The sequence below is a fragment of the Hyperolius riggenbachi genome, chromosome 3 (genome assembly GCF_040937935.1).
Source record: "Hyperolius riggenbachi isolate aHypRig1 chromosome 3, aHypRig1.pri, whole genome shotgun sequence".
NCBI lineage: Eukaryota > Metazoa > Chordata > Amphibia > Anura > Hyperoliidae > Hyperolius > Hyperolius riggenbachi.
Window position 1 is genome coordinate 82,734,881 of NC_090648.1, and position 27,103 is coordinate 82,761,983.

General features: G+C 46.5%; 1 protein-coding gene across 3 annotated transcripts in view; it reads right to left on the bottom strand.

The window, feature by feature from the left end:
- Window positions 1–429: 429 nt before the first annotated feature.
- The window catches only part of LOC137562769 (kelch-like protein 24), a 50,167-nt gene continuing 23,493 nt past the window's right edge, over window positions 430–27,103 (bottom strand). For all 3 annotated transcript variants that reach the window (XM_068274438.1, XM_068274439.1, XM_068274440.1), the window contains 2 exons: window positions 10,545–10,772; window positions 430–5,508 (listed from right to left, as the gene is read on the bottom strand). In XM_068274438.1, coding sequence (XP_068130539.1) covers window positions 4,170–5,508; window positions 10,545–10,772 — 1,567 coding nt within the window. In that variant the 3' untranslated portion in view covers window positions 430–4,169. The remainder of the gene's footprint in view (window positions 5,509–10,544; window positions 10,773–27,103) is intronic.

Here is a 27,103-nt window from a genome sequence, read left to right on the forward strand (position 1 = left end):
CTCTGTGTTACACCGATCGTTACAATAACCTTTTCTTGTGTTTACATTCTTCACTTGATACAATTAAGTAAACATTCTCTGACTGTGCAGAAATGTCTGCTAATGAGTCCTGAACTGAAACACTGCTCAAAATTATTACTGGGTGCATTTACATTAGAAATACAACAGTTATGAATAAAATGCACCAGCAGCTCTTAAAGTAAATAAACTGTACTTTGGGAACTTATAATGTCTAAATGAATAATATTAATTGTGCACAAAAGCAAATATGATAATTGTATGGGTTATAAAAACTAGGAAAACACATTTTTATTGAATATTTTGTCAGAGTTTAAAATCGCTTTAAACAATTATTGCGCACTTTCTGTAAATCCAATAAACTTAATTTAACTTCGCAAATATCACTGTGTGTGTCTCCTATATGATATATTTAACTGACATTTTTTATCATAACAACCAACGATTTATACAGGAAAATCATAACGATTAACAACATTGCCCAAACTTTTGCATCCCACTGGAGATTATTTTGCAGATATAAATAAATGTCATTCAGATACCTTAAATACAGAACATTTAAATGGGGCTCTTGAAAGAATGTTTGCCGATTTATGACAAATAGATAAGACCCTTTGCTTACCAAACAACTTTATTGGTAAAACAAAAAATTCTACACAAAGCAGACATACAAATCAGCATAGTGACAGAACTCATGAAACCAACATGTATCTAAAAGTGAGGCAACTGTGATGTCACTGGGATACTGAGGAAAATATAAACAGTATATATGTATGGCAAACGTGATGAAATGGTCAGAATAAATATAGATTCCTGGATGATGCACGCTGTACAGAAAAAAAGCATCTGCTTTCATTGGTGACTTGCTAACAGCATGAAATAATCAGACACCACAGCACGCCACATATTCAGTGAAAACCTCCATGGTATTGGTGGAAACTGTTTGGGAGAAACCATTTGGGACTTCGGCTGGGCAGCAGTTGAGCTGCAATAAGATCTTGTATGATATACAGTTCAATTAATCTCACCGGCACTTAGTGATGGGCTCACGGGTAGAAAAAACTAGCCGAATCCGTGAGGAAGTACGCAGTATTGAGTTGTGGAATGCGTCCCATTGGACGCGTGCAAGAGTTTGATACGCATTGAAGTGCCCGGACATCTGGGTAATTAACCTCGTCCCTCATGCACACACCGGAGGCAATTAAGCCTCATTAGAATCACAGATTTGGCTAGTTTTCTACCCGTGAGCCCATCACAACCGGCACTTACATACAGGCAACCTGGGCAATTGCCCCAGGTCCCCCTAGATGGCTGCTGTAAACCCCCCCCCACAGCTTTATTGTGGTCCCTGCAGAGCTTTTATCAGTGTATCACCTCACCTGTCCCGGCTGTTGCACTCCTCCATTATTCCATGTGGTCCCATCTTAATCCTCGCTGGCCACGTCTTCCCAGTGAGCTGGTGAATGTTATTATATATTAGCATGCGTCGGGTCACTTAAAGGAGGCACCCCTGTGAGGATGAAGATCTGGAGCACACAGAGAAATGGAGGAGCGCACCACCCGGGACAGGGGAGTCACTATGCTGCTGAAAGCTCTGCAGGTGCCCCGGGAACCACTTTTAATTTGGGAGGAGACCTGGGTGAGGAGGGGCAGCCAGTTCAGGGGCCCTTGGGGGAAATTGTCCAGAGACAAAGGGGAACCTAATGACCCTGCGGTAATTTCCAGGCCAACCCACAATGCAAGGCACCAATATCATGGAGAATAAAATACACAATGCGCTCAGCTCACTCATAGCGTGTGAAGTCACCGCCACAGGCTCTTCTCACCTATGCAGTTCAGCTGGCCAATCCACACTTAATCAGGGTGTGTAAGGTAATTGGACTTGAGGGAGCACAATAACACTGCTGCAATGTCGTTTTAGGCCATTTGCAGCTATACTGTATATACTCTCATATAAGCCAAATTTTTAAGCACAAAAAAAATGCTGAAAAGTCCCCCCACTGGATTATACACGAGTCATATACATTCCAGGTGAGCCGGCTATGCACTCTGGGACCTTCTGCAGGGCCCCGAGTGCATAGCCCAATCAGCAGCACCTAGTGTGAGAGCAGGAGAGCCGAGGGGAGTGAAGATTTCTGCCACTGGATACATCTGAGTGGCTGGGATGTGTGGAGACAGAGCAGGCCTTGCAGGTGTATTATGCCAGGAACCAGAGCAGTGTCCAGTGATGAACAGCTGGGATGAGTGGAGACAGAGCGGGCCTTGCAGGTGCAGCAGTCCAGGAACCAGAGTGTCATGTGCAGTGATGAGCGGCCAGGATAAGTGGAGATGGAGCAGGCCTTGCGGGTGTATGATGCCAAGAACCAGAGCAGGGTGTGCAGTGATGAACAGCTGGGATGAGTGGAGTCAGAGCGGGCCTCGCAGATGTATCAAGCCAGGAACCAGAGCGGTGTGTACAGTGCTGCACAGTTTTGCAGTGATGAGTGGCCAGGATGAGCGGAGACAGAGTGAGCTGTGCAGGCATAGCAGCCAAGAGACAGTGCGGCGTGTGACATCAGCTCTCACTGTGTCTCATCCCTATGATGCCCTCTAGCGGCATCTTGAAACAGTGAGAAGGCTAAAGAGGTCTCCTGGACTAAAAATACTGCTGATAAAAAGAAAAAAAATGCTGGGCTGATGGCAGGCGGAGCTTGTTAGGCAGGGTCTTCAGTACAATCTTGAAGTCGTTATATGCAGGACTTGTACATGTGATCACTGTAATATTATTAGTGAGCACATGTACTGTACAAGTCCTGCATACAGCCGACTTCCAGAATGTACTGGAGAGTTACTGTACTTACAATGAGCTCAACCTATAATCCTATTGTAATTGTAGACTGTGAACATTACTGCTGAGATCCTGGAACTTGGCATTTACGGTACGTGGATTATTGAAACTCAGGAGCTCCTGCATTTTCTGCCCTCGGTTTATACATGAGTCAATCATTTTTCCCTGATTTCTGGAGGAAAAGTGGGTAGCTCGGATTATACACGGGTCGGTTTATATACAGGCGTCTAGTCCTGGGAAAAGAGTTGAGTGGACTCACCCTAAAACCCCCTGCGCGGCACGGCAAAAAATGGGCGTGGTCAAGCAGAACGTGTCATGGGTGGGACCAAAATAGACAATCTGGCAGCAGCAGTTCCCCCAACATACACATACTCTGGAAGCAGTTCCCCAAAATACGCGAAAGCTGGCAGCAGATCACCCAAAATACACGTATCACCCAATACATATGTAACCTGGCAGCAGTAGTCCCCCAAACATACACAATCTGGTAGCAGTTCCCCAAAATACACGTAATCTGCCAGCTGTTTCCCAAAATACACTTAATCTGTCAACAGCGGTTCCCAAAGAATACAGATAATCTGACAGCAGTTCCCCCAAAATAGGTACCCCCAGCATAGGTAGCCAGGTCTATTGGTTTCCCCAGTATAAGTAGCCATGAGTATAGTTGTCTCCAGAATAGGTAGCCAGGTATATAGATGTCCCCAGAATAGGTGGCCAGGTGTATTGATGTCCCATAGGTAGCCAGGAGTATAGATGTCCACAGAATAGGTAGGCAGGCAGGTGTATAGATGTCCCCAGAATAGGTAGCCAGTAGTTTATGTGTCCCCCAGCAGAAGGGGAGGCAGTGCAGGGGGGAGGGGAGTGTTGGGTACAGCAGCAGACCTTGGGGCTCCCCCTCCCTCCCTCACTCTCCCCTCCCTCACTAAAATTTGCGGGCGGGACTTTCCTCTTCCTCATTCCGGCGCGATAGGGAGCTCTCCATTGGCATTAGTCTGGTCTGGTCTCGACTAGAGCAGCGGCACACAGAACGAGGAGGTGGTAAGTCCCGCCCGCTGCCAGCCACCTGCAAATTTTAGTTCTGGAGGGGAGAGTGAGGGGGGGGGGGGGAGATGTCACCCCTTCTCCACCCCTGTGCCCAACGCTCCCCCTTCACTGCGCTCTCTCCCTCCACACATGCTAGGGTGGACGACGTCCACCCTCTGAAAAAAGCAGATGGACGTCGTCCACCCGCGTTCATGCAGGACTCGACCCCTGCTTATATAGGAGTACATACAGTATGTACATGCTACAAGTATGCACACTACCCAACAGTGCTGAACAGATGTCATTCAAAAGATGACCTGCTGGGAATAAGATGGGACAGTTTTCTCAGAGGCACTTGCAAAGGAACACAACAAAACACACATATTTTCCTAAAAGGGCGTTTTTTGGTACACCGGTTCCATCTTGAGGCACCCGGTGACCAATAATAGATATTGTTAGAAAAATTAACATTTTCACTAAAGACATAGATTCTTTCACCCCATCGAGTAACTCTTGCAGAGAATATTTCTGGGAGTTGTGGGACTTTTGGCTTCTCACAAACCTGTCCTTTTTCATCCAAGACAACACATTTACTTGTGTCTGGAGTTGGATTTCCAGATGAATAATCATAGCCTCCGATCACAAACACCTTGTTGTCCATTGCTACTGCTCCACCACAGCCAACATGAATTGTATTTGGAATGAGATTCCAAATATCTGATGCAGTGTCATAAATCAGCAATCCTTTAATGCTATATACTCGTGTAGTTTCGCCTCCTATGATATACAATTTGCCTTTCAGCTGTGCAGATGCAAAGGAATGTAATGGGTAAGGTAGTTTAGATAACTCAGACCATCGATGTTTGGATAAGTCAAAGCATTCCATTGAGTCCAAAATTTTCTCTCCATCACTTCCTCCAACCGCATAAAGCTTCTCTTGAAAAGATAACAGTTCATGCATGTCCCTGGGGCTCATCATGCTTGGAAACTTTGTCCAGTCATTTGTCACCGAGTCATACACATGGAAAGCTTTAGAAATGGAACCATCCTCCATTACACCTCCTGCCATGTACAAATGATTTCCTAAAGCCACACACTTAGGGTTCCTCATAGGCTCCAAAGGTGTCAGCTTATTCCACTCATTAGAAGCAGGATCATATGCTTTAAGGTAGACTGCATAACTATTACCCATATCAGTTCTAACTTGAAGGTTCACATCAACAATCCAGTTTTCAAACATTCCTTGCCGCAGTCTGAACTGTGGTAATTCCTGGAGATCACATTCTTCCCAACTTCTATCTTTTTCTACTTCTTCTCGTTCATGGGGCAGCATTAATTGTAACCGGATGACTCTGCGCAGCTCTACAGGAAGTGGGCTGTCTCCGGAACTGTTGGCTTTCCACCAGCTAAGAGCCATGTGATAAACAGAAAGTTCTGAAGACACCATCAACTGGTCTGAGGAAAGAATTTTTATTATTTCTCCGAGTTCAAGGTGGAGCAAATCTTCATGGTCAGAGAGGCTAGTGATGTGACAGCTGATGTATTTCATTGCCATTTCCAGAAGTCTACTGTGATGATGGGTAGAGGCCAGTCTGTAAGTCCAGAAGCAGTTATCATTGTTCAGTGTCTTGATCAGAAACCTGAAATTAAATCAAAGACAACATGAAAAGGAAATCAGGTAGAGCAAGAATAAACACTTATCAAGAGTTCTAAAGGGGTTACAGGTTTATTAAACGTAGAGATGTTAAACCAAAGAGAGATGTGAATGGTTGATGTGGGTTACTAAACTATGCCATGATATACTGTAGTCACAAGTGTCGTAAGGGGTGCGCGAGTGGTGTGATCCGCACCAGGACGGTAGCTTGGCAGGGGTGATGACATCGCTGGCATCTGGGCCGTGCGGGCAGTGCAGCATGCAAGGTGCGGGGCGAAAGCTTGGCAGGGATGACTGATGAGGGCCGCGGGGGTAGCTGTGCATGGCGATAGCTTGGCAGGGGTGACAGTGAGTAAGTCAAGTGACTTATGTTTTATGAGGTCGGGCTGGCGGTACAGTGCAGGGGTGTGCATCATTTACTTACTTGGTTGTCTCAGTCTCTGCACTGTGCATAGCCGCCCGTGCTCCGCCCCCTCCTGACATCACGTGCATCATGCATGCTCACTCCCAGTGCTGTCTGCCTCCCCTGGTTGAACTGACTCCGTGACTCATATAGAGTCACCCCGACCCCAGACAGTGTAGGTGTACACTGCCATGTGATTGTTGCTGGGTCCGGATGGCTGCGTGTCACTCACCTGTGAGTGACCAGGCTAGTGTGTTTGATTGCTGGGTGGATCCTTGCTGGCTACCAGCTCAGTGGAGGAGAGACACTGAATGAGGGAGTGAAGTAGGTGAGGGATACAAGCTGCACTAATACTCTGCATCTGGGGACATAGGAGAGGGAGGGATGTATGTCAGCCCCCCCTCCCTGCATCCAGTGTCACCCTCTTCCTGCCCAGTGTCTTCCTCCTCACATACTTCGCCCAGTGGCATCTCCCTCTCACCCAGTGTCACCCTCCGCATGTACCCTGCCCACTGTCATTCACCACCTCCTGCCCAGTGTCACCCTTCTCACGTACCCCGCCCAGTGTCACCTACCTCTCACCCAGTGACACCCTCTGCATTTACCCTGCCCAGTGTCACCCACTACCTCACACACAGTGTCACCCTCCCCACGGACCCCAACCAGTGGCACCCACTTCCTGCCAAGTGTCACCCTCCCCACGTACCCTGCCCAGTGTCACCCACTTCACCCTCTGTTTCACCCTTCCCACGGACCACACCCAGTGTCACCCTCCCCACGTACCCCGCAGGGCTTTGGAGTTGGTACAAAAATCATCCGGCTCCAGGTACCCAAAATGGCTCTTTGACTCCGACTCCTTAGTCAAATTCTTACTATGGATGAGAATTTGGTACAAAAATCATCCAACTCCTGACTCCTCAGTTTATAAAACCTCGGACTCCAGGTACCCAAAATTGCTCTGACTCCTCGACTCTGACTCCAACTCCGACTCCACAGCCCTGGTACTCTGCCCAGTGTTACCCACCTCCTTTCCAGTGTCCCCCCGCACTGACCCCTCCCGGTGTTACCTACCTCCCACACAGTATCACACTCCCCACCCAGTGTCGTCCTCCCCACCCAGTGTCACCTTCCTCCCATCACCCTCTCCACCCAGTGTCACCTTCCCACCACACTCAGCAGCTCCATCCCTCCCACCCCACCAGCACCCAGTGGGGGGAACATTTGATGCATTTATCTCTGAGGTAATACTTGCAGTATTTCATATACAGCATGAGGGGTAATGTATGTGCATTTGATATGTTTTAGAGGTACCATTTGCAGCACTTCACGTTTTCTGCATTTCATGTGTGGGAGGTAATGTTTACTGCATTTTACCATGTGTGGGATGTAATGTTTGCCAGGTTTCCCGTTTGCTGCATTTCATGCGTTGGAGGTAACGTTAGCCTCATTGCATGTGTGGAGGGTAACGTTAGCCTCACTGCATGTGTTGGAGGTAAAGTTTGCCTCATTACATTGTCGGAGCTATTGTTTGCCTCATTGCATGTGTCAGAGGTAACGTTTGCCTCATTGCATTGCCGGAAGTATAATTTTCCGCATTTCATGTGTCAAAGGTAGCATTTGCTGTATTTCAAGTATGGGAGTAAACGTGCACCTCATTGCATGTGTCGGAGGTAATGTTTGCCTCATTGCATGTGTCGGAGGTAATGTTTGCCTCATTGCATGTGTCGGAGGTAATGTTTGCCTCATTGCACGTGTCGGAGGTAATGTTTGCCTCACTGCATGTGTCGGATGGTAATGTTTGCCTCATTGCATGTGTCGGAGGTAATGTTTACTGCATTTATTATTTGATAGTCATAGTGACTACATTTGCTACTTTATGGTTATTGTTGCAGCAGTTGGCATTTTTGGGGGGCTCATGATAACTAAATGATATGGTAATAAATGAACTAAAAGAAATGCGACAACGGGAAAATTGATATAGTTTGATGGCCAGTAGGTACATCTTTCTGGTATGGAGTTTGACCCTTTTTAAACTGACTTATTCTTTATGGTATTCCTCAGAGATTTTGTCCACATTGACATGATAACATCACACAGTCTCTGCAGATTTATTGTCTGCACATCCATGATGGGAATCTCCCTTTTCACCACATCATGGGGTAGATACTGCCTTCTTATGTGTTTGGGGAACTTACCTTTAGGGTAACTTTGCTTAACTGTGTTTGGGAGGAACTGCCTTAAAGGTACACCGTTACATTACAGTTAGCTCCGCCCACATCATGTCATGGCTATACCCATTTTTTTCCATGGTGTGCTCCGTGCCGCCGCTGCGCTCACCTCTTTTTTTTGGGGGGGGGGAGGGGGGGGGAGCCACGCCACACCACTGACTGTAGTGTAACCATTGTATACCAGAAAGGGGCTTGGTTAGGAGACTGGAACTCAGACGCACTGCAACCTCACAGGGTAATAAGCTGAGCTTATAATTTTCAACCACAGATCAATTAAAGGATGTTTTTGTTTAGCATGCCTGGTTATTCTCCTTGCTTAGGCTTAGAGAGTTAACCCACTGGTAATGTGGCATATGTAAGCATATAATGGTATATATAGGACACTACTGTGGAATGGGTAACACAATGGCTACAGGGCAATGTCTGGGAAGTAGTTTTTGCCAGTAAAGCTGCAATGGCTGGTCTCCTGGAAGCAGCAGTAAATGGAAAGTGGTGTTGATAGAAGCAGGTACATATGCTTCTCTTAAAATGGTGGGCAGGGGTGTTTAGGGGTATTGGCAATGGAGGGGGGGGGGGGGGGGCAGAGAAGGCCTAGGAGATCCTAGTGAAATGCAGCGACGCCTATAAGAAGGCTTGCTCTATGGTGAGTAGTGGAGGTGGCACCAACTCACCTCATGTCTACCTGCACACAGTTAGTCTCTCAGATTTGAGTCCCCTTTTCTCACTCTGCCTCTCTCATTAGCTCCTACCTCTTCCATTCTCCTCAGGGGAGCTGCTAGAATGACAGAATATCTGGGGCAACTGTGCAGCAAAAAAATGGGCGTGGTCATGCAGTTTATGGGCACGTCCAAATGTATGTGACCCTGTGAGGGGCCTTCTCTTGTCAAATAAAGAACCCAAGTACCTTAGACACAGTAATATAAGACATAAAATAGACAGTGTGTGTACTTTTTTCCACATGAAACACTTCAAAATTAGGCAACATGTACCCCAGAAACAATATATACAGGCAGCATATTCCCCTAGACATTAAAAACATAAACTGGCAACATATCCTCCCAACACAATTGATCAGTGTATCTCTAAACATAATTAGGTTTTGCCCTTTAAAAAATATAAGACAATGGGTCTCCTAAATATTATTAGGTTGTATATGCCCTCAAAATATGAATAGACAGTGAATTGCCCCAAACCTAACTAGGCAGTTCCCCCAAAACATAATTAGGTATTGTGCGCCTGAATATAAAAATTCATCAAAGGATCGCACACCTCTAGAATGGTAGGTGTAGGACCACAAAGATTCCATCCAATTAACAGAAAGGTGCCCACACTACTGCATAATGACCACAAAAACATTCATTCATTCTCTCATGAGTAAAGACAACTATGACCAATCGATGCTCGAGTACCCTCCAAAAAATTATGGACAAAGGCTGATTGAGGACCTCTTCACGCACAAGCGTGGCTGTACTGCACATTAAGCTGCTTGTGTATGAGTGGTCAGAGAGGAGAGACAGAGGCTGGCACTGCTGCTATATGCGTTTAATGGAAGAGAAGGCACTTATATAGAGTGTTGTAGGAGGGCTATGTGCTGCAGTGTGGGTGCCGGGATGGAGGACCCCCGGAAATCCGTTTCACGTGCTGGTGCTTGCTCACCACTGATGTCTAAGTGGCCAGACCTAAACAGTGAGCAAGTGCCAGCAGTGCAAAACAGCCATCCAGAGGTCCTCCATTCCGGCGCCCACACTGCAGCACATAGCCCTCCTAGCACACTCTATGTAAGTGTCCTTTCTTCCATTAAACTGACGTAGCTGCAGTGCCAGCCTCCGTCTCTCCTATCTGAACACAGCTGACTGCTTTGGGCTAGACAACGCTCAGTGCATGTTTGGAACTGTACGGAGCCGGAGTGAGTCTGGGTTGCTGGGTTTACAGGCCAGTCTGCCTCCATTACAGTGCATGAGTCCTGGAAACCTTTCTACCTCTCAATAATACACATCATGCATGAGCGGCTCTGTGCTACTGCCAGGCATGGCTGCACTTGTGGCAGAAGAGGAGGGCGGCCCGATCATCTGGAGGGTCCTGGGCAGGGTCAGAGATCCAGAGGACAGCGTGGGAAGCTTCTATTGGATCCAGGGGCTTCCCTCTCCTTAGGCAAGTATGTGTTTCTGATCCCGAGCTTCTTTTATACAATTGTGTGCATGTAGGTATATCGCTGACCAGGCACTCATTGCAGTAGTCATCTTATCAGCTCAGAGGACTTAGGAATATGGAAAATATTTTAGTTTCTATATTTACAGCAATTCCCAGCTGGTTGAGAAGAAGGATATTTGTACAGATTCCTCCTTTCCTGTGTGAATGTATCTCCCCCTGTGTTACACATCAGTGACTCACCTGCTGCATTGCTCCTGCATGGCTGTAATCTGCAGGCGGCTGGATACAGTAAACAGATCCTCAACATTGTCCAAAGTGACGGCAGCCTCACCGGTGTATATGAAGTGCAGGATGGTCTCTATGATGGAAGCGGAGACATCTAGGAGAGAAACTTCTCCTTGCTGAGACTCTACCATACAGCTGGTGAACATGGCTCGGAAATAGGGGCTGACAGAAGCCAGGACAACCCTGCAGAAACACAGAATAGATATCAGCACATCTCTGGAGCATAGCTGTCCCTGTGATTGTCCTACAGCCTTGCCTCAGTGGGTGTGTATTGCTTGTGTTATAGTGACCTTGTAGTGTCCTTCCCCATACCTTGTCCAGTCATGTGATGCAGGTAGGGTGGCAGGAAACAGGACGTCGCCCCAGTAGTTCTCCAAGTGGGAACTGTGGGAATTACACCTAGAGTGCTTAGTGGTGCGGTAGGGTGAATCAGTTAACCTCTTGCCTAACGCAGGATGGCTGCGGCATATAGGCTCTCTTAGGTCTCAGTGATACCACATGGCGTCATCACGTGACAAGTGAGATTTGCCGGAATCTCGCACTCGTGTCAATAACACAGCGGGCCCCAGTGATCAGCCTGCCAGCCAGCGAACAGAGCTGGAAGGCTGTATATTTAGTATTTAGTAATTATATATTTATATAGCGCTGACATTTACATAGCGCTGTACAGAGTATATTGTCTTGTCACTTAACAGTCTCTCGGTGGGGCTCACAGTCTAATCCCTCCAATAATCATATGTCTATGTATGTATTGTGTAGTGTGTGTACATCATAGTCTAGGGCCAATTAACTAATTTGTATGTATGTATGTATGTATATTTTTTTTTAACACAAAATTTTCCTTTTTTTTTTAATTAAAATAATAAAATCTAAAAAGCACAGCAGCAATTAAATAGCACCAAAAGAAAGCTCTATTTGTGAGAAGATGAGGTAAAATTTATTTGGGTGCTAAGTTGTATGATCGAGCAATCAACCGTTGAAGTTGTGAAGTGCCAAATTGTAAAAAAATTGCCTGGTCACTAGGGGGGTATAAACCTCTGGGGCTCAAGTGGTTAATTTGGTTACATAGCCCATTCATTAAATTAGGCACCGCCATAGACCTTAAAGGACAACTGAAGCGAGAGGGATATGAAGGCTGGCATATACAGTGGGATAGGAAAGTTTGGGCTACCTTGTCAACCGTCATGATTTTCCTGTATAAATCGTTGGTTGTTACGATAAAAAAAATGTCAGTTAAATATATCATATAGGAGACACAAACAGTGATATTTGAGAAGTGAAATGAGGTTTAGTGGATTTACAGAAAGTGTTCAATAATTGTTTAAACAAAATTAGGCAGGTGCATACATTTGGGCACCACAAAAAAGAAATGAAATCAATACTTAGTAGATGCTTCCTGTAGGTTTCAATAACAGTCTGGATTCTGGTTGAAGGTATTTTGGACCACTCCTCTTTACAAAACATCTCTAGTTCATTCAGGTTTGATGGCTTCCGAGCATGGACAGCTCTCTTTAACTCACACCAAAGATTTTCAATTATATTCAGGGCTGGGGACTGAGATGGCCAATCCAGAACGTTGTATTTGTTCCTCTGCATGAATGCCTTAGTGATTTTTGAGCACTGTTTAGGGTCGTTGTCTTGTTGAAAGATCTAGCCCCGGCGCAGCTTCAGCTTTGTCATTGATTCCTGGACATTGGTCTCCAGAATTTGATGATAGAGTGGAATCCATGCATTCCTCAACTTTGACAAGATTCCCAGTCCCTGCACTGGCCACACTGCCCCACATCATGATGGAACCACCACCATATTTTACTGTAGGTAGCAGGTGTTTTTCCTTGTTATGCCTAAATAACTAAATTTTAGTTTCATCAGTTCATAGCACCTTATTCCAAAATGAAGCTGGCTTGTCCAAATGTGCTTTAGCATACCTCAAGTGGCTCTGTTTGTGCTGTGGGTGGAGAAAAGGCTTCCTTTGCATCACTCTCGCATACAGCATCTCCTTGTGTAAAGTGCACTGAATGGTTGAACGATGCACAGTGACTCCATCTGCAGCAAGATGATGTTGTAGGTCTTTGGTGCTGGTCTGTGAGTTGACTGACTGTTCTCACCATTCGTCGCTTCTGATTATCCAGATTTTTCTTGGTCTGCCACTTTGCGTCTTAACTTGAGCTGAGCCTGTGGTCTTACATTTCCTCAATATGTTCCTAGCTTTGGAAACAGACAGCTGAAATCTCGGAGACAGCTTTCTGTATCCTTCCCCTAAACCATGATGGTGAACAATCTTTGTCTTCAGGTGATTTGAGAGTTGTTTTGAGACCCCATGTTGCTACCCTTCAGAGAAAATTGAAAGAGGAGGGAAACTTATAATTGACCCCCTTAACCACTTGAGGACCGCCCCCAGCCGATGGGCGGCGGCAAAGACCGGACCCAAACGACCGCAATACGCCCATCGGCGGGGGCGGCATCAGCGGTGGCTGTGCGGCGATCGCGTCATCAATGACGCGATCGCCGCCGGCAATAGGCTCCGCCCACTCTGCACGGAAACCCGCCGGCCAATTAGCAGCGCCGGCGGGTTTCAAATGCGGCGATCCGGCCAATCAGAGGAGTATAATACACTTTGTTATTGTAACAAAGTGTATTATACTGGCTGCCTCCTCCGCTGATGGTCACTCGTCGTGCGACCATCAGAGAGGACAGGCAGCCTGCAGATAAGTGCACACAAACACTCTTTGCCCCACACAGACCACCCGATCGCCCACCCCAGCCCTCAGAACCCCCCCTGACCACCCCAGCACACCAGCATCTGCACCCCACCACCCACCTAAAAACCCATCAATCACTCCCTGTCACTATCTAGGGACGCTATCCCCTAGGTTAGGTCCCTAACTGCCTCCTAGGGTCCCCTGATCACCCCCCCTACCCTCAGATCCCCCCCAGACCCCCCTCCCAGACCACCCCCCTGTATGCTGTATACAGCTATATAGCTGTCTTACCCACTGATCACCTGTCTATCACCCATCTATCACCTGTCTATCACCCCTTGTCACCACCACCCATCAGTGCAGACCCTAAACTGTCCCTTGGGGGCACCTGATCACCCACCCAGACCCTCAGATTGCCCTCAGACCCCCCCCTCCTGATAACCTCCCCAGTGCATTGTTTACATCTATTCTCCCCTGTAATCCCTCACTGATCTCCTATCGTCACCCCCTGTGTCTGCCACCCACCAGATCAGGACCCAGTCTGCCCCGTGCGGGCACCTAATCAACCCCCCACACCCTTAGATCGCCCTCAGCCCCCCCCCAATCACCTTCCCAGTGCATTGTATTTGATTGTGCTGACATTCAATTTCATTGTGCTGACATTCAATTTTATTGTGCTGTAATTGTATTTGATTGTCCCGTGATTTTTTTTTATTGTCCCGTGATTGCCCTGTGATTGCCCTTTGATTGGCCTGTGATCGTCTTTGATTGTCCCGTGATCGGCTTTGATTGTCCCGTGATCGGCTTTGATTGCCCTGTGATTGCCCTGTGATTGGCCTGTGATCGGCTTTGATTGTGTCGTGATTGGTTTGATTGCCCTGTGATTGGCCTGTGATTGGCCTGTGATTTGCTTTGATTGGCCTGTGATCGGCTTTGATTGTGTCGTGATTGGTTTGATTGCCCTGTGATTGACTTTGATTGTCCCGGGAATTGAGTGCCCTGTGATTGGCCTGCGATTGCCCTGTGATTGCCTTTGATTGTCCTGTGATTGTTTCTGATTGCCTCCGATTCCCCACTCGCCACCACCCCCCTGTCACTATCCAAGTGATCTAAAAACAGTGAAAACTGTCACTTTTTTAGTATCACTAGTGTTAGCAGTTAGGCCAGTTAGCTAGGCCCCTTTGTAAGTGTCAGTTAGTGCTCAGCCCACTGCACCACAGTCACTAATTAGCGTCATCACTGTCGCTAATCAACATTGGTACTATATAGTATCTGTAAGTGATCATTACTGATCGCAGTCAGATCTATTAGGGTCACTAGGATCCACAAAAAAACCCGCAGTGTTTGCCCGATCAGGCCTGATCGTTCGCCTGCACTTGCGTTCAGCCCGCCCCACCGCAGTGACAGAATTTTTTTTCTGATCACTGCAAAAAACACTGTACAATAGCTGTGGCACTGTAAACCTCAGTTTTGATTTATTTTTTTTATCAAAACTCAGTGAGCACAGCTTTCTACCTCTCAAATACTCCCTTTTGCTAGGTAGGTGCTCTTTTTTCTGCGTAGTCTCAGAGGAATACCCCCTAAATTTAGCAGCCCACCATGGCAAGAAAGGGGTATTCCGATGATGAGGTTCTCAGGTACATGGCCCAGTCGGATGAGGACGATTGGGACGCCTCATTCGACGAATCTTCCGGGTCAGAGTTTGAACCTGAATTGAGCAGTGGCTCACTGACCGATAGTGATGACGAGGTTGAGGTCCCGGCTAAAGCCAGGCGTACCACACCCCATGTTGTTGGACCGCAGGTGGCGCAGGATCAGCCTCAAGGGCAGCAGAGTGGTGTTCGTGCTGGTCTGAGATTTCATGGTGGGGCAGGCACCAGCAGCACAACATCTCCTGGACCTAGCACCAGTACTTCCGTAGACCCTGGTGAAGTGGCGAGCACCAGCATGGAAGTTGAAACTGGTTCGGTGGCACGTGCAGTAAGATCCCAGTCGCAGCCACCAAGAAGACGGGCCCGTACTACCCCTAATTTACCAGAGGTGCTGGCAAACCCAAATTGGCAATCCCCTGATTCCGCCGCACCCGTACTTCCCCCTTTCACCGCCCAGTCTGGAGTCCAGGTGGAGACAGATAATCTAGGATCGGCCCTAGACTTTTTCTATCTGTTCTTCACCCAGGATCTCTTGGACTTAATTGTGGCAGAGACCAACCGTAAGGCCACACAATATATAACCGCCAATCCGGAAAAGTACCTTGCCCAGCCTTGTCGGTGGAAACCAGTCCAAGTTTCCGAAATGAAATTTTTTTGGGGCCTTCTCCTTCACACGGGACTAGTAAAGCAGAATGTGTTGCGGTCTTATTGGTCTACGGACCCAGCACATCATGTTCCCCTGTACTCTGCTGCCATGTCCAGGACACGATTTGAGAACATCCTGCTCTTCCTGCACTTCAATGACAACGAAACCTGTCATCGAAGTGACCACCCTGCTTTTGACCGGCTCCACAAAATTCGACCCCTCATAGACCACCTGTCATCCAGATTTGCAGATGCTTATACCCCTGACCAGGACATCTGCGTAGACGAGTCCCTCATACGCTTTACCGGGCGCCTTCGCATCAAACAGTACATCCCAAACAAGCGCGCCCGGTATGGGGTGAAACTGTATAAGCTCTGTGAAAGGGCCACAGGCTATACATCTTATTTTAGGGTCTATGAGGGAAAAGACTCAAAATTGGAGCCGGTCGGATGCCCTGACTACCTGGGGAGCAGTGGAAAGGTTGTGTGGGACTTGGTGTCACCCTTGTTCCAGAAGGGGTACCATCTTTTTGTGGACAATTATTACACAAGTGTGGCCCTCTTTCAGCACTTAAAAATAGAAAAAATACGATGCTGTGGCACCGTGCGGCCTAGTCGCCGGGGCTTCCCCCAACGGCTCATTACCACCAGACTTCAACGGGGGCAGAGGGCCGCCTTGTGTGCTGACGACCTGCTCGCGGTGAAATGGAAGGACAAGAGGGAGGTTTACTTCCTGTCCACCATTCACGCAGACACGACAGTTGAAATTCAACGGCGAACTAAGGTCATTGAAAAACCCCTTGTCGTCCACGAGTATAATACTAACATGGGAGGGGTGGACTTCAATGACCAGAGGTTAGCGCCCTATTTAGTTGCCCGAAAAACAAGACGCTGGTATAAAAAAGTGTCTTTTTACCTCATTCAATTGGCAATTTACAACAGCTTTGTTCTCTACAGTAAGGCTGGGAGAACTGGCTCGTTTATTCAATTTAATAAACAGATCGTGATGGAACTCCTGTATCCAGGAGGTGCCGTGGCCCAACCCCAAGATGCAACTAGCCGGCTGCATGGAAGGCATTACGCCTATCCAATTCCGACTACCCCAGGTCAACGAATCCGAAGAAAACGCTGTCGTGTCTGCAGCAGGGCTGGAATAAGGCGTGACACCACTGTTTATTGTCCCACCTGTCCTGACCAGCCTGGCCTATGCCTAGGGGAGTGTTTTGAGAGGTACCACGAGCAGGTACACTATTAGAGAGTAGGGAACTCCACACACAGCGGTAGGCACACAAGGGTCTCTCAGTGCTATTTCACACTGCTGCGATGCGTTAGGGCAAAATGCCTAGCAAAAGTCACACTTTGCGGTCCCCCCCTACGCCGGAAGTGCTTGACTCAACGCTAGTGCATGCCTACGTTACTGCGTGGCTTCTGTGGCAATATCGATCGGCGCGGAAGTCATGTTAGTCTATGGCGACGCAGTTCATTACTAGGCCGAATGCTACTCTTGTGGTATTGCCTGAAGGTCTGTTTTGGACGATACGGTGCGGCGGGCTCGACCCACCGGATATGTCAATATGCAGTGTGAAACCAAACATCGGGTTTCCAGAGACCCTAATACACAGGGCTGCCAGAAACCTCTCCTTTCACTTGGGACAAATTGCGTAATGTATTTCGCCACAACTCTGTGCAATTTGCACTTCGCACATTGTTCCATGGGGGAGGAGAGGTTTGTCCTCGGGAGGTAAGTTAAAAAAAAACAAAAAACAGGTAAGCAAAGAAGTTAATGTTTGGTTTGCAATGTTAAGTTTTTTTTATTAAAAAAGTTCAAAGGTTATTAATGTTAATGAAGTAATTGCTTTGCTGCTTGCTTGTTTTTTGGGTTTTTTTTTCTCTTTTTCCATCCAATAACCTTCCAGGTGGACCGAGCGAATGACTAACCAGCTGCAGTACTGATGGTGCATCCTGACAGAACGTTGCGCGTCTGTCAGCTTACACACAAGTCGGTGCATGCAGCGCTGCAGGACGAGATTTCTCCTCCGCAGTCAAAAAGATACGTTTGCCGAGGCATATGGGCCGAGGAGTGGTGTTGGGGATTCATATGCTTTGGCAAACACTTTGTATCAAAAAAGAACTCTGGCAATGATTTGTTCATCCACATCGATCGGTGTGAATGGATAAATCAGGTTTGCCAGGGCATACGAGCTGGTGGGTTTGGATTTTTGGGGCGGCAGCTCCTATGTCCTGGCAGACGCCTTCCCCTCCTTTTTGTATTGTTTTGTCTTTTTTTCTTCTCTCTTTTTTTCTATCCAGACCGACCAATCAGCTGCAGCACTGATGGTGCATCCTGACAGAACATTGCGCGTCTGTCAGCTTACACACAAGTCGGTGCATGCAGCACTGCAGGACGAGATTTCTCCTCCGCAGTCAAAAAGATACGTTTGCCGAGGCATATGGGCCGAGGAGTGGTGTTGGGGATTCATATGCTTTGGCAAACACTTTGTATCAAAAAAGAACTCTGGCAATGATTTGTTCATCCACATCGATCGGTGTGAATGGATAAATCAGGTTTGCCAGGGCATACGAGCTGGTGGGTTTGGATTTTTGGGGCGGCAGCTCCTATGTCCTGGCAGACGCCTTCCCCTCCTTTTTGTATTGTTTTGTCTTTTTTTCTTCTCTCTTTTTTTCTATCCAGACCGACCAATCAGCTGCAGCACTGATGGTGCATCCTGACAGAACATTGCGCGTCTGTCAGCTTACACACAAGTCGGTGCATGCAGCGCTGCAGGACGAGATTTCTCCTCCGCAGTCAAAAAGATACGTTTGCCGAGGCATATGGGCCGAGGAGTGGTGTTGGGGATTCATATGCTTTGGCAAACACTTTGTATCAAAAAAGAACTCTGGCAATGATTTGTTCATCCACATCGATCGGTGTGAATGGATAAATCAGGTTTGCCAGGGCATACGAGCTGGTGGGTTTGGATTTTTGGGGCGGCAGCTCCTATTTCCTGGCAGACGCCTTCCTCCTCTTTTTTTTTTTTTTTTTTTTTTTAAATTTTTTGGCAGATATTTTTTCATCCACATTGATTGATTGTTTGACGTTCATTTTTCCTTTCAGCCCACAGTGCATTACCCTTATGCCCAATATAAGGAGTATAGCAGAAACTCCTAATACTGGCCATACATGTAATGATTGCAGAGACCCTAAAATGCCAGGACAGACCCCACGAATGATGCCATTTTGGAAAGAGGACACCCCAAAGTATTCCGTGAGGTGCATGGTGAGTTCATAGAATGTTTTATTTTTTGTCACAAGTTAGCAGAAATTGTGGTTTTGTGTTTTTTTTTTTTTCCACAAAATGTCATTTTCCGCTAACTTGTGACAAAAAATAAAATTTTCTATGAACTCACCATGGCCCTCATGGAATACCTTAGCGTGTATTCTTTCCAAAATGGGGTCATTTGTGGGGTTTGTTAACTGTCCTGGCAAGTGGGCGGGGTGCTAAATTTTGAGCACCCCTGTAAAGCCTAAAGGTACTCATTGGACTCTGGGCCCCTTAGCGCAGTTAGGGTGCAAAAAAGTGCCACACATGTGGTATCGCCGTACTCGGGAGAAGTAGTACAATGTGTTTTGGGGTGTATTTTTACACATACCCATGCTGGGTGGGAGAAATACCTCTGTAAATGACAATCTTTTTTGATTTTTTTACACACAATTGTCCATTTACAGAGTTATTTCTCCCACCCAGCATGGGTATGTGTAAAAATACACCCCAAAACACATTGTACTACTTCTCCCGAGTACGGTGATACCACATGTGTGGCACTTTTTTGCACCCTAACTGCGCTAAAGGGCCCAAAGTCCAATGAGTATCTTTAGGATTTCACAGGTCATTTTGCGGAATTTGATTTCCAGACTACTCCTCACGGTTTAGGGCCCCTAAAATGCCAGGGCAGTATAGGAACCCCACAAATGACCCCATTTTAGAAAGAAGACACCCCAAGGTATTCCGTTAGGAGTATGGTAAGTTCATAGAAGATTTTATTTTTTGTCAAAAGTTAGCGGAAAATTGATTTTTATTGTTTTTTTCACAAAGTGTCATTTTCCACTAACTTGTGACAAAAAATAAAATCTTCTATGAACTCACCATACTCCTAACGGAATACCTTGGGGTGTCTTCTTTCTAAAATGGGGTCATTTGTGGGGTTCCTATACTGCCCTGGCATTTTAGGGGCCCTAAACCGTGAGGAGTAGTCTAGAAATCAAATTCCGCAAAATGACCTGTGAAATCCTAAAGATACTCATTGGACTTTGGGCCCTTTAGCGCAGTTAGGGTGCAAAAAAGTGCCACACATGTGGTATTGCCGTACTCGGGAGAAGTAGTATAATGTGTTTTGGGGTGTATTTTTACACATACCCATGCTGGGTGGGAGAAATATCTCTGTAAATGACAATCTTTTGATTTTTTTACACACAATTGTCCATTTACAGAGTTATTTCTCCCACCCAGCATGGGTATGTGTAAAAATACACCCCAAAACACATTGTACTACTTCTCCCGAGTACGGCGATACCACATGTGTGGCACTTTTTTGCACCCTAACTGCGCTAAAGGGCCCAAAGTCCAATGAGTATCTTTAGGATTTCACAGGTCATTTTGCGGAATTTGATTTCCAGACTACTCCTCACGGTTTAGGGCCCCTAAAATGCCAGGGCAGTATAGGAACCCCACAAATGACCCCATTTTAGAAAGAAGACACCCCAAGGTATTCCGTTAGGAGTTGTCACATTCTGTGAAGGTAGATAGGTCCAGAGAGAGTCTGATTGCCGGTAATCTGCAGTATCACCGGAATGCAGGTATATATCTGATTATAAGTGAGCTGCAGTCTCACCGACAATCCGATATATTAACTAACCTCTGGCACCTAAAGAGTGTAGTGATTGGTGCAACAGTAACACTAGAGGACTAGGCCTCAGTACAGCAAGGCGTACTGTACAAATTCCTTCCGCAGCCCAAGCTCTCCTAGACAGAAGGAGTCGGGCAGCCAGCAGGAAGGATATACTGAAAGTAACCCTAAATAGGAAGGGTCACTGTCAGTGCGAGGAACCGCCTCTGACAGCAAGGTCGGTTCTCGAGGTCGGACAGGCCAGGTCGTACACACACAGGCAAATAAGGTACAATATCAGGAGGCTAAGGCGGAGTCTAAGAGCGAGCCGGGGTTCGGCAACAGGAGATCAGAAATATCAAGGTACAGTATCACAAGTTCAGAGGCGAAAACGAGAGACAAGGCAAGGTCGGCAACAGGAGATAAGATCGGCAGAAGTACAAGAGGATGAGGCAAGAGCAAGGTCAGAAACAGGCAAAAAGGTCAAAGGCACAGATAAATCACAATGGTATGGTCTTCCAGTACTTATATATTGGCCGTACCAATATATAGGTATACTGTGGATCCGAGAGCTAACACGGGTGTGATCGCTACAGCGGACACAGAATACTGACAGTCTGCTGCTTAAATGCAGACTGTCACTTCAGCAATCTCCACCCCCCCCCGATGACGTCAGAAAAGGGGCGGCAACTGTCCCGGCAATCTGCTCATGGGATCCTCCTTCTCAGGGCATAAAGGGCGTGACGCTCCGTGCGTGCGCGCGTTGCCCTGCCCTGCTGAGACATGCTCCTAGTGACCCGTTGAGCGGAGGAGGAGGCCGCCGGGACAGACCGGAAGTTCGGGGTCCCGATGACGTCAGCCGCGAGCGCGGCGTTCGTACTACCGCTGGCGGTGGGGGTGAGTCCATGCCTGACATTACCCCTCCCCTGAGGCGTGGTCTCCGAACGCGCCAATGAAGGTCTATCAGGATTAGTATCATGAAATTCTCGTATGAGTTCCTGTGCATGAAATTGATGTGCTGGTACCCAGGATCTCTCCTCCGGGCCATAACCCTTCCAATGAACCAGGTATTGAAGAGAATTCTGAACAAACCGGGAATCCAGAATTCTCTCAACCTCATATTCAGGTTCACCGTCAACAAGCACAGGAGGAGGACCAGAGTCCGCATGTACTGCGGGTTTCAGTAATGACACATGAAATGTTCTTACTCCCCGCATTGACTGAGGTAATGTCACTTGATAAGATACCCGATTGATCCTTTTAGCTATAGGATATGGACCTATAAATTTAGGTCCCAGTTTTGCTGATGGCTGTCGTAAGGCGATGTGCCGAGTAGAGATCCAGACAAGATCTCCGGGAGAAAACTCCCACTCGGGAGAACGCCTTCGGTCAGCCTGTTGTTTCTGGACCGACACTGTTTTCTTTAAATTATTATTAACCTCCCTCCAAAGAGATCTTAGCGTCTCTTGCCAGACCTCCAGAGCAGGGAAAGGTGAGGTCCTGACAGGGAGTGATGAAAACCTTGGGGACCTTCCATTGACAATTTGAAAAGGTGAAAACCCTGAGGAAGAACTCCGAAGATTATTATGGGCAAATTCAGAATATGGTAAGTACTGAACCCACTCCGTCTGATTGTCAGCCACATAACATCGGAGATACTGTTCCAAGGACTGATTCATTCTCTCCGTTTGCCCATTGGTCTGGGGATGAAACCCAGAAGAAAAGGAGAGGGTGATTCCCAGTGCCTTGCAAAATTCTCTCCAGAATTCCGAAACGAACTGCACCCCCCTGTCAGATACTATGTTTTCAGGAACCCCGTGAAGACGAAGAACGTGGATTACGAAAAGGTCAGCAAGTTCTTTAGCGGAAGGAAGTTTCTTCAAAGGTACAAAATGGGCCATTTTAGAGAATCGGTCAACAATGACCCAGATCACCGTATTACCGTCCGAGGGTGGTAACTCCCCCACAAAATCCATGGATACATGAGTCCAGGGCTCGGAGGGTATGGGCAGCGGCTGGAGGGTACCCACCGGAGATACACGTGAGGGTTTACTCCGTGAGCACACTGAACTAGATACAACAAAATCCTCGACATCACTCCTCCAAGAAGGCCACCAGACGCTCCTGGACAATAATTCTCTAGTTCGAGCCACTCCAGGGTGACCAGCTAGCTTATGAGCATGAAAGAATTGAAGTATTTGTAATCTGAACTGTAACGGTACAAACATGAGATCGGACGGTTTCCCTGCAGGACTATCCTGTTGGTAGGGAAGCAGAACAGATGCAATATCCTCCATAGAGTCTATACTGGCTAACACCACCTTCTCGGATAAAATTGGCTCTGGTTCGGAGGGCAGTACTGATTCAATGTCAAAGCATCGTGAAAGAGCATCAGCCTTGATATTTTTACTTCCAGGTTTGAACGTGATGATGAAATCAAACCTAGAAAAGAATAAAGACCACCGTGCCTGTCTGGGATTTAACCTCTTAGCCCCCTTCAGATATTCCAAGTTCTTATGATCTGTATAGACCGTAATAACATGTTCCGCCCCCTCCAGCCAGTGTCGCCACTCTTCAAAAGCCAATTTTACAGCCAATAGCTCCCTGTTCCCAATATCGTAATTTCTCTCTGCCTCAGAAAATTTTTTCGAAAAAAATGCGCAAGGGTGAAGTCTCCCTTGTGGTCCGCTGTACTGTCACGTTCTGTGAAGGTAGATAGGTCCAGAGAGAGTCTGATTGCCGGTAATCTGCAGTATCACCGGAATGCAGGTATATATCTGATTATAAGTGAGCTGCAGTCTCACCGACAATCCGATATATTAACTAACCTCTGGCACCTAAAGAGTGTAGTGATTGGTGCAACAGTAACACTAGAGGACTAGGCCTCAGTACAGCAAGGCGTACTGTACAAATTCCTTCCGCAGCCCAAGCTCTCCTAGACAGAAGGAGTCGGGCAGCCAGCAGGAAGGATATACTGAAAGTAACCCTAAATAGGAAGGGTCACTGTCAGTGCGAGGAACCGCCTCTGACAGCAAGGTCGGTTCTCGAGGTCGGACAGGCCAGGTCGTACACACACAGGCAAATAAGGTACAATATCAGGAGGCTAAGGCGGAGTCTAAGAGCGAGCCGGGGTTCGGCAACAGGAGATCAGAAATATCAAGGTACAGTATCACAAGTTCAGAGGCGAAAACGAGAGACAAGGCAAGGTCGGCAACAGGAGATAAGATCGGCAGAAGTACAAGAGGATGAGGCAAGAGCAAGGTCAGAAACAGGCAAAAAGGTCAAAGGCACAGATAAATCACAATGGTATGGTCTTCCAGTACTTATATATTGGCCGTACCAATATATAGGTATACTGTGGATCCGAGAGCTAACACGGGTGTGATCGCTACAGCGGACACAGAATACTGACAGTCTGCTGCTTAAATGCAGACTGTCACTTCAGCAATCTCCACCCCCCCCGATGACGTCAGAAAAGGGGCGGCAACTGTCCCGGCAATCTGCTCATGGGATCCTCCTTCTCAGGGCATAAAGGGCGTGACGCTCCGTGCGTGCGCGCGTTGCCCTGCCCTGCTGAGACATGCTCCTAGTGACCCGTTGAGCGGAGGAGGAGGCCGCCGGGACAGACCGGAAGTTCGGGGTCCCGATGACGTCAGCCGCGAGCGCGGCGTTCGTACTACCGCTGGCGGTGGGGGTGAGTCCATGCCTGACAGGAGTATGGTAAGTTCATAGAAGATTTTATTTTTTGTCAAAAGTTAGCGGAAAATTGATTTTTATTGTTTTTTTCACAAAGTGTCATTTTCCACTAACTTGTGACAAAAAATAAAATCTTCTATGAACTCACCATACTCCTAACGGAATACCTTGGGGTGTCTTCTTTCTAAAATGGGGTCATTTGTGGGGTTCCTATACTGCCCTGGCATTTTAGGGGCCCTAAACCGTGAGGAGTAGTCTTGAAACGAAATTTCTCAAAATGACCTGTGAAATCCTAAAGGTACTCATTGAACGTTGGGCCCTTTAGCGCAGTTAGGGTGCAAAAAAGTGCCACACATGTGGTATCGCCGTACTCAGGAGAAGTAGTATAATGTGTTTTGGGGTGTATTTTTACACATACCCATGCTGAGTGGGAGAAAGATCTCTGTAAATGGACAATTGTGTGTAAAAAAAATTAACAAATTGTCATTTACGGAGATATTTCTCCCACCCAGCATGGGTATGTGTAAAAATACACCCCAAAACACATTATACTACTTCTCCTGAGTACGGCAATACCACATGTGTGGCACTTTTTTGCAGCCTAACTGCGCTAAGGGGCCCAAAGTCCAATGAGCACCTTTAAGCTTTACAGGGGTGCTTACAATTTAGCACCCCCCAAAATGTCAGGACAGTAAACACATCCCACAAATGACCCCATTTTGGAAAGTAGACCCTTCAAGGTATTCAGAGAGGGGCATGGTGAGTCCGTGGTAGATTTCATTTTTTTTTGTTGCAAGTTAGAAGAAATGGAAACTTTTTTTTTTTTTTGTTTGTTTGTCACAAAGTGTCATTTTCCGCTTACTTGTGACAAAAAATAATATCTTCTATGAACTCACTATGCCTCTCAGTGAATACTTTGGGATGTCTTCTTTCCAAAATGGGGTCATTTGGGGGGTATTTATACTATCCTGGAATTCTAGCCCCTCATGAAACATGACAGGGGGTCAGAAAAGTCATAGATGCTTGAAAATGGGAAAATTCACTTTTTGCACCATAGTTTGTAAACGCTATAACTTTTACCCAAACCAATAAATATACACTGAATGGGTTTTTTTTAATCCAAAACATGTTTGTCCACATTTTTCGCGCTGCATCTATACAGAAATTTTACTTTATTTGAAAAATGTCAGCACAGAAAGTTAAAAAAATCATTTTTTTGCCAAAATTCATGTCTTTTTTGATGAATATAATAAAAAGTAAAAATCGCAGGAGCAATCAAATAGCACCAAAAGAAAGCTTTATTAGTGAGAAGAAAAGGAGCCAAAATTCATTTAGGTGGTAGGTTGTATGAGCGAGCAATAAACCGTGAAAGCTGCAGTGGTCTGAATGGAAAAAAAGTGGCTGGTCCTTAAGGGGTAGAAAGACTGTGGTCCTCAAGTGGTTAAATGCTCTTTCTCATAATTTGATTCACCTGTGTATGTAGGTCAGGGGTCACTGAGCTTACCAAGCCAAATTGAGTTTAAATAATTAGTTCTAAAGGTTTTGGAATCAATACAATGACAACAGTGGACAAATGTATGCACCTGCCTAATTTTATTTAAACAATTATTGCGCACTTTCTGGAAATCCAATAAACTTAATTTCACTTCTCAAATATCACTGTGTGTGTCTCCTACATATTTAACTGACATTTTTTATCGTAACAACCAACGATTTATACAGGAAAATCATGACTATTAATAATTTTTTGCATCCCACTGTATATTTCCTTTTAAAGGATACCCGAGGTGACGTGACATGATGAGATAGACATGGGTATGTACAGTCCCTAGCACACAAATAACTATGTTGTGTTCCTTTTTTTCTTTCTCTGCCTAAAATAGTTAAATATCAGGCATGTAAGTGGCTGACTCAGTCCTGACTCAGACAGGAAGTGACTACAGTGTGACCCTCACTGATAAGAAATTCCAACTATAAAACCCTTTCCTAGCAGAAAATGGCTGCTGAGAGCAGGATAGAGATAAAAAGGGTCAATAGTTTATAGATTTTATCTCTGGCATACTTCAATGAATGCGACATTGAGCAAAAAAACAACAACAACAAAAAAACAGTTAAAACTTAAAAAAGTAGATTTAAACATAAAATAAAACTGTGCAATATCTTAAAAAGTAATTTTTAGGAGAAGGAAGATAGATACAATTGTTTATTTCATTCGTTTATTTTTGCCTCAGGTGTTCTTTAAGCAATACCAGTTACCTGGCAGTCCTGCTGATCCTCTGCTTCTAATACTTTTAGCCGTAGACCCTGAACAAGAAAACATGCAGCAGATCAGGTGTTTCTGACATTATTGTCAGACCTGACAAGATTAGCTGCATGCTTGTTTCTGGTGTTATTCAGACATTACTGCAGCCAAAAAGACCAGCAGGGCTGCCAGGAAACTGGTATTGTTTAACTACCTGGAGACCGCTCCACGCCCAAGGGCAGCCCCAGGACCGTGTAACGCTGATTGGCGTCAAGTCCTGGGACTGCATTTTGCAGGAGATCGCGCGTAGGGTGCGCGTGCTTCTCCTGCTCGGGGGTGGGCGGAGCTCTGCCTCGCCTTCAGTCTCCAAGTGGCTATTGCCGTTCGGGAGACTGTTAGACGGCGTGATCGCCGTCTATTTACACAGTGCAGCGCTGCGATCAGCACGGCTGTCCCCTTGGGGGACAAGAGAGCGATACGCTCTCATAGGCGGAAGCCTATGACAGCTGATCGCCGTGATTGGCCGGCTGAGGGGGAGGGAGGGGATTGAAAAATAACTAAATGAAAATAACAGTAAAAAAAAACAAACATAAATATTTATTAAAAAATAAATAAACAACGTGGGGGCGATCAGACCCCACCAACAGAGAGCTCTTTTGGTGGGGGGGGGAAAGGGGTGAGGGATCACTTGTG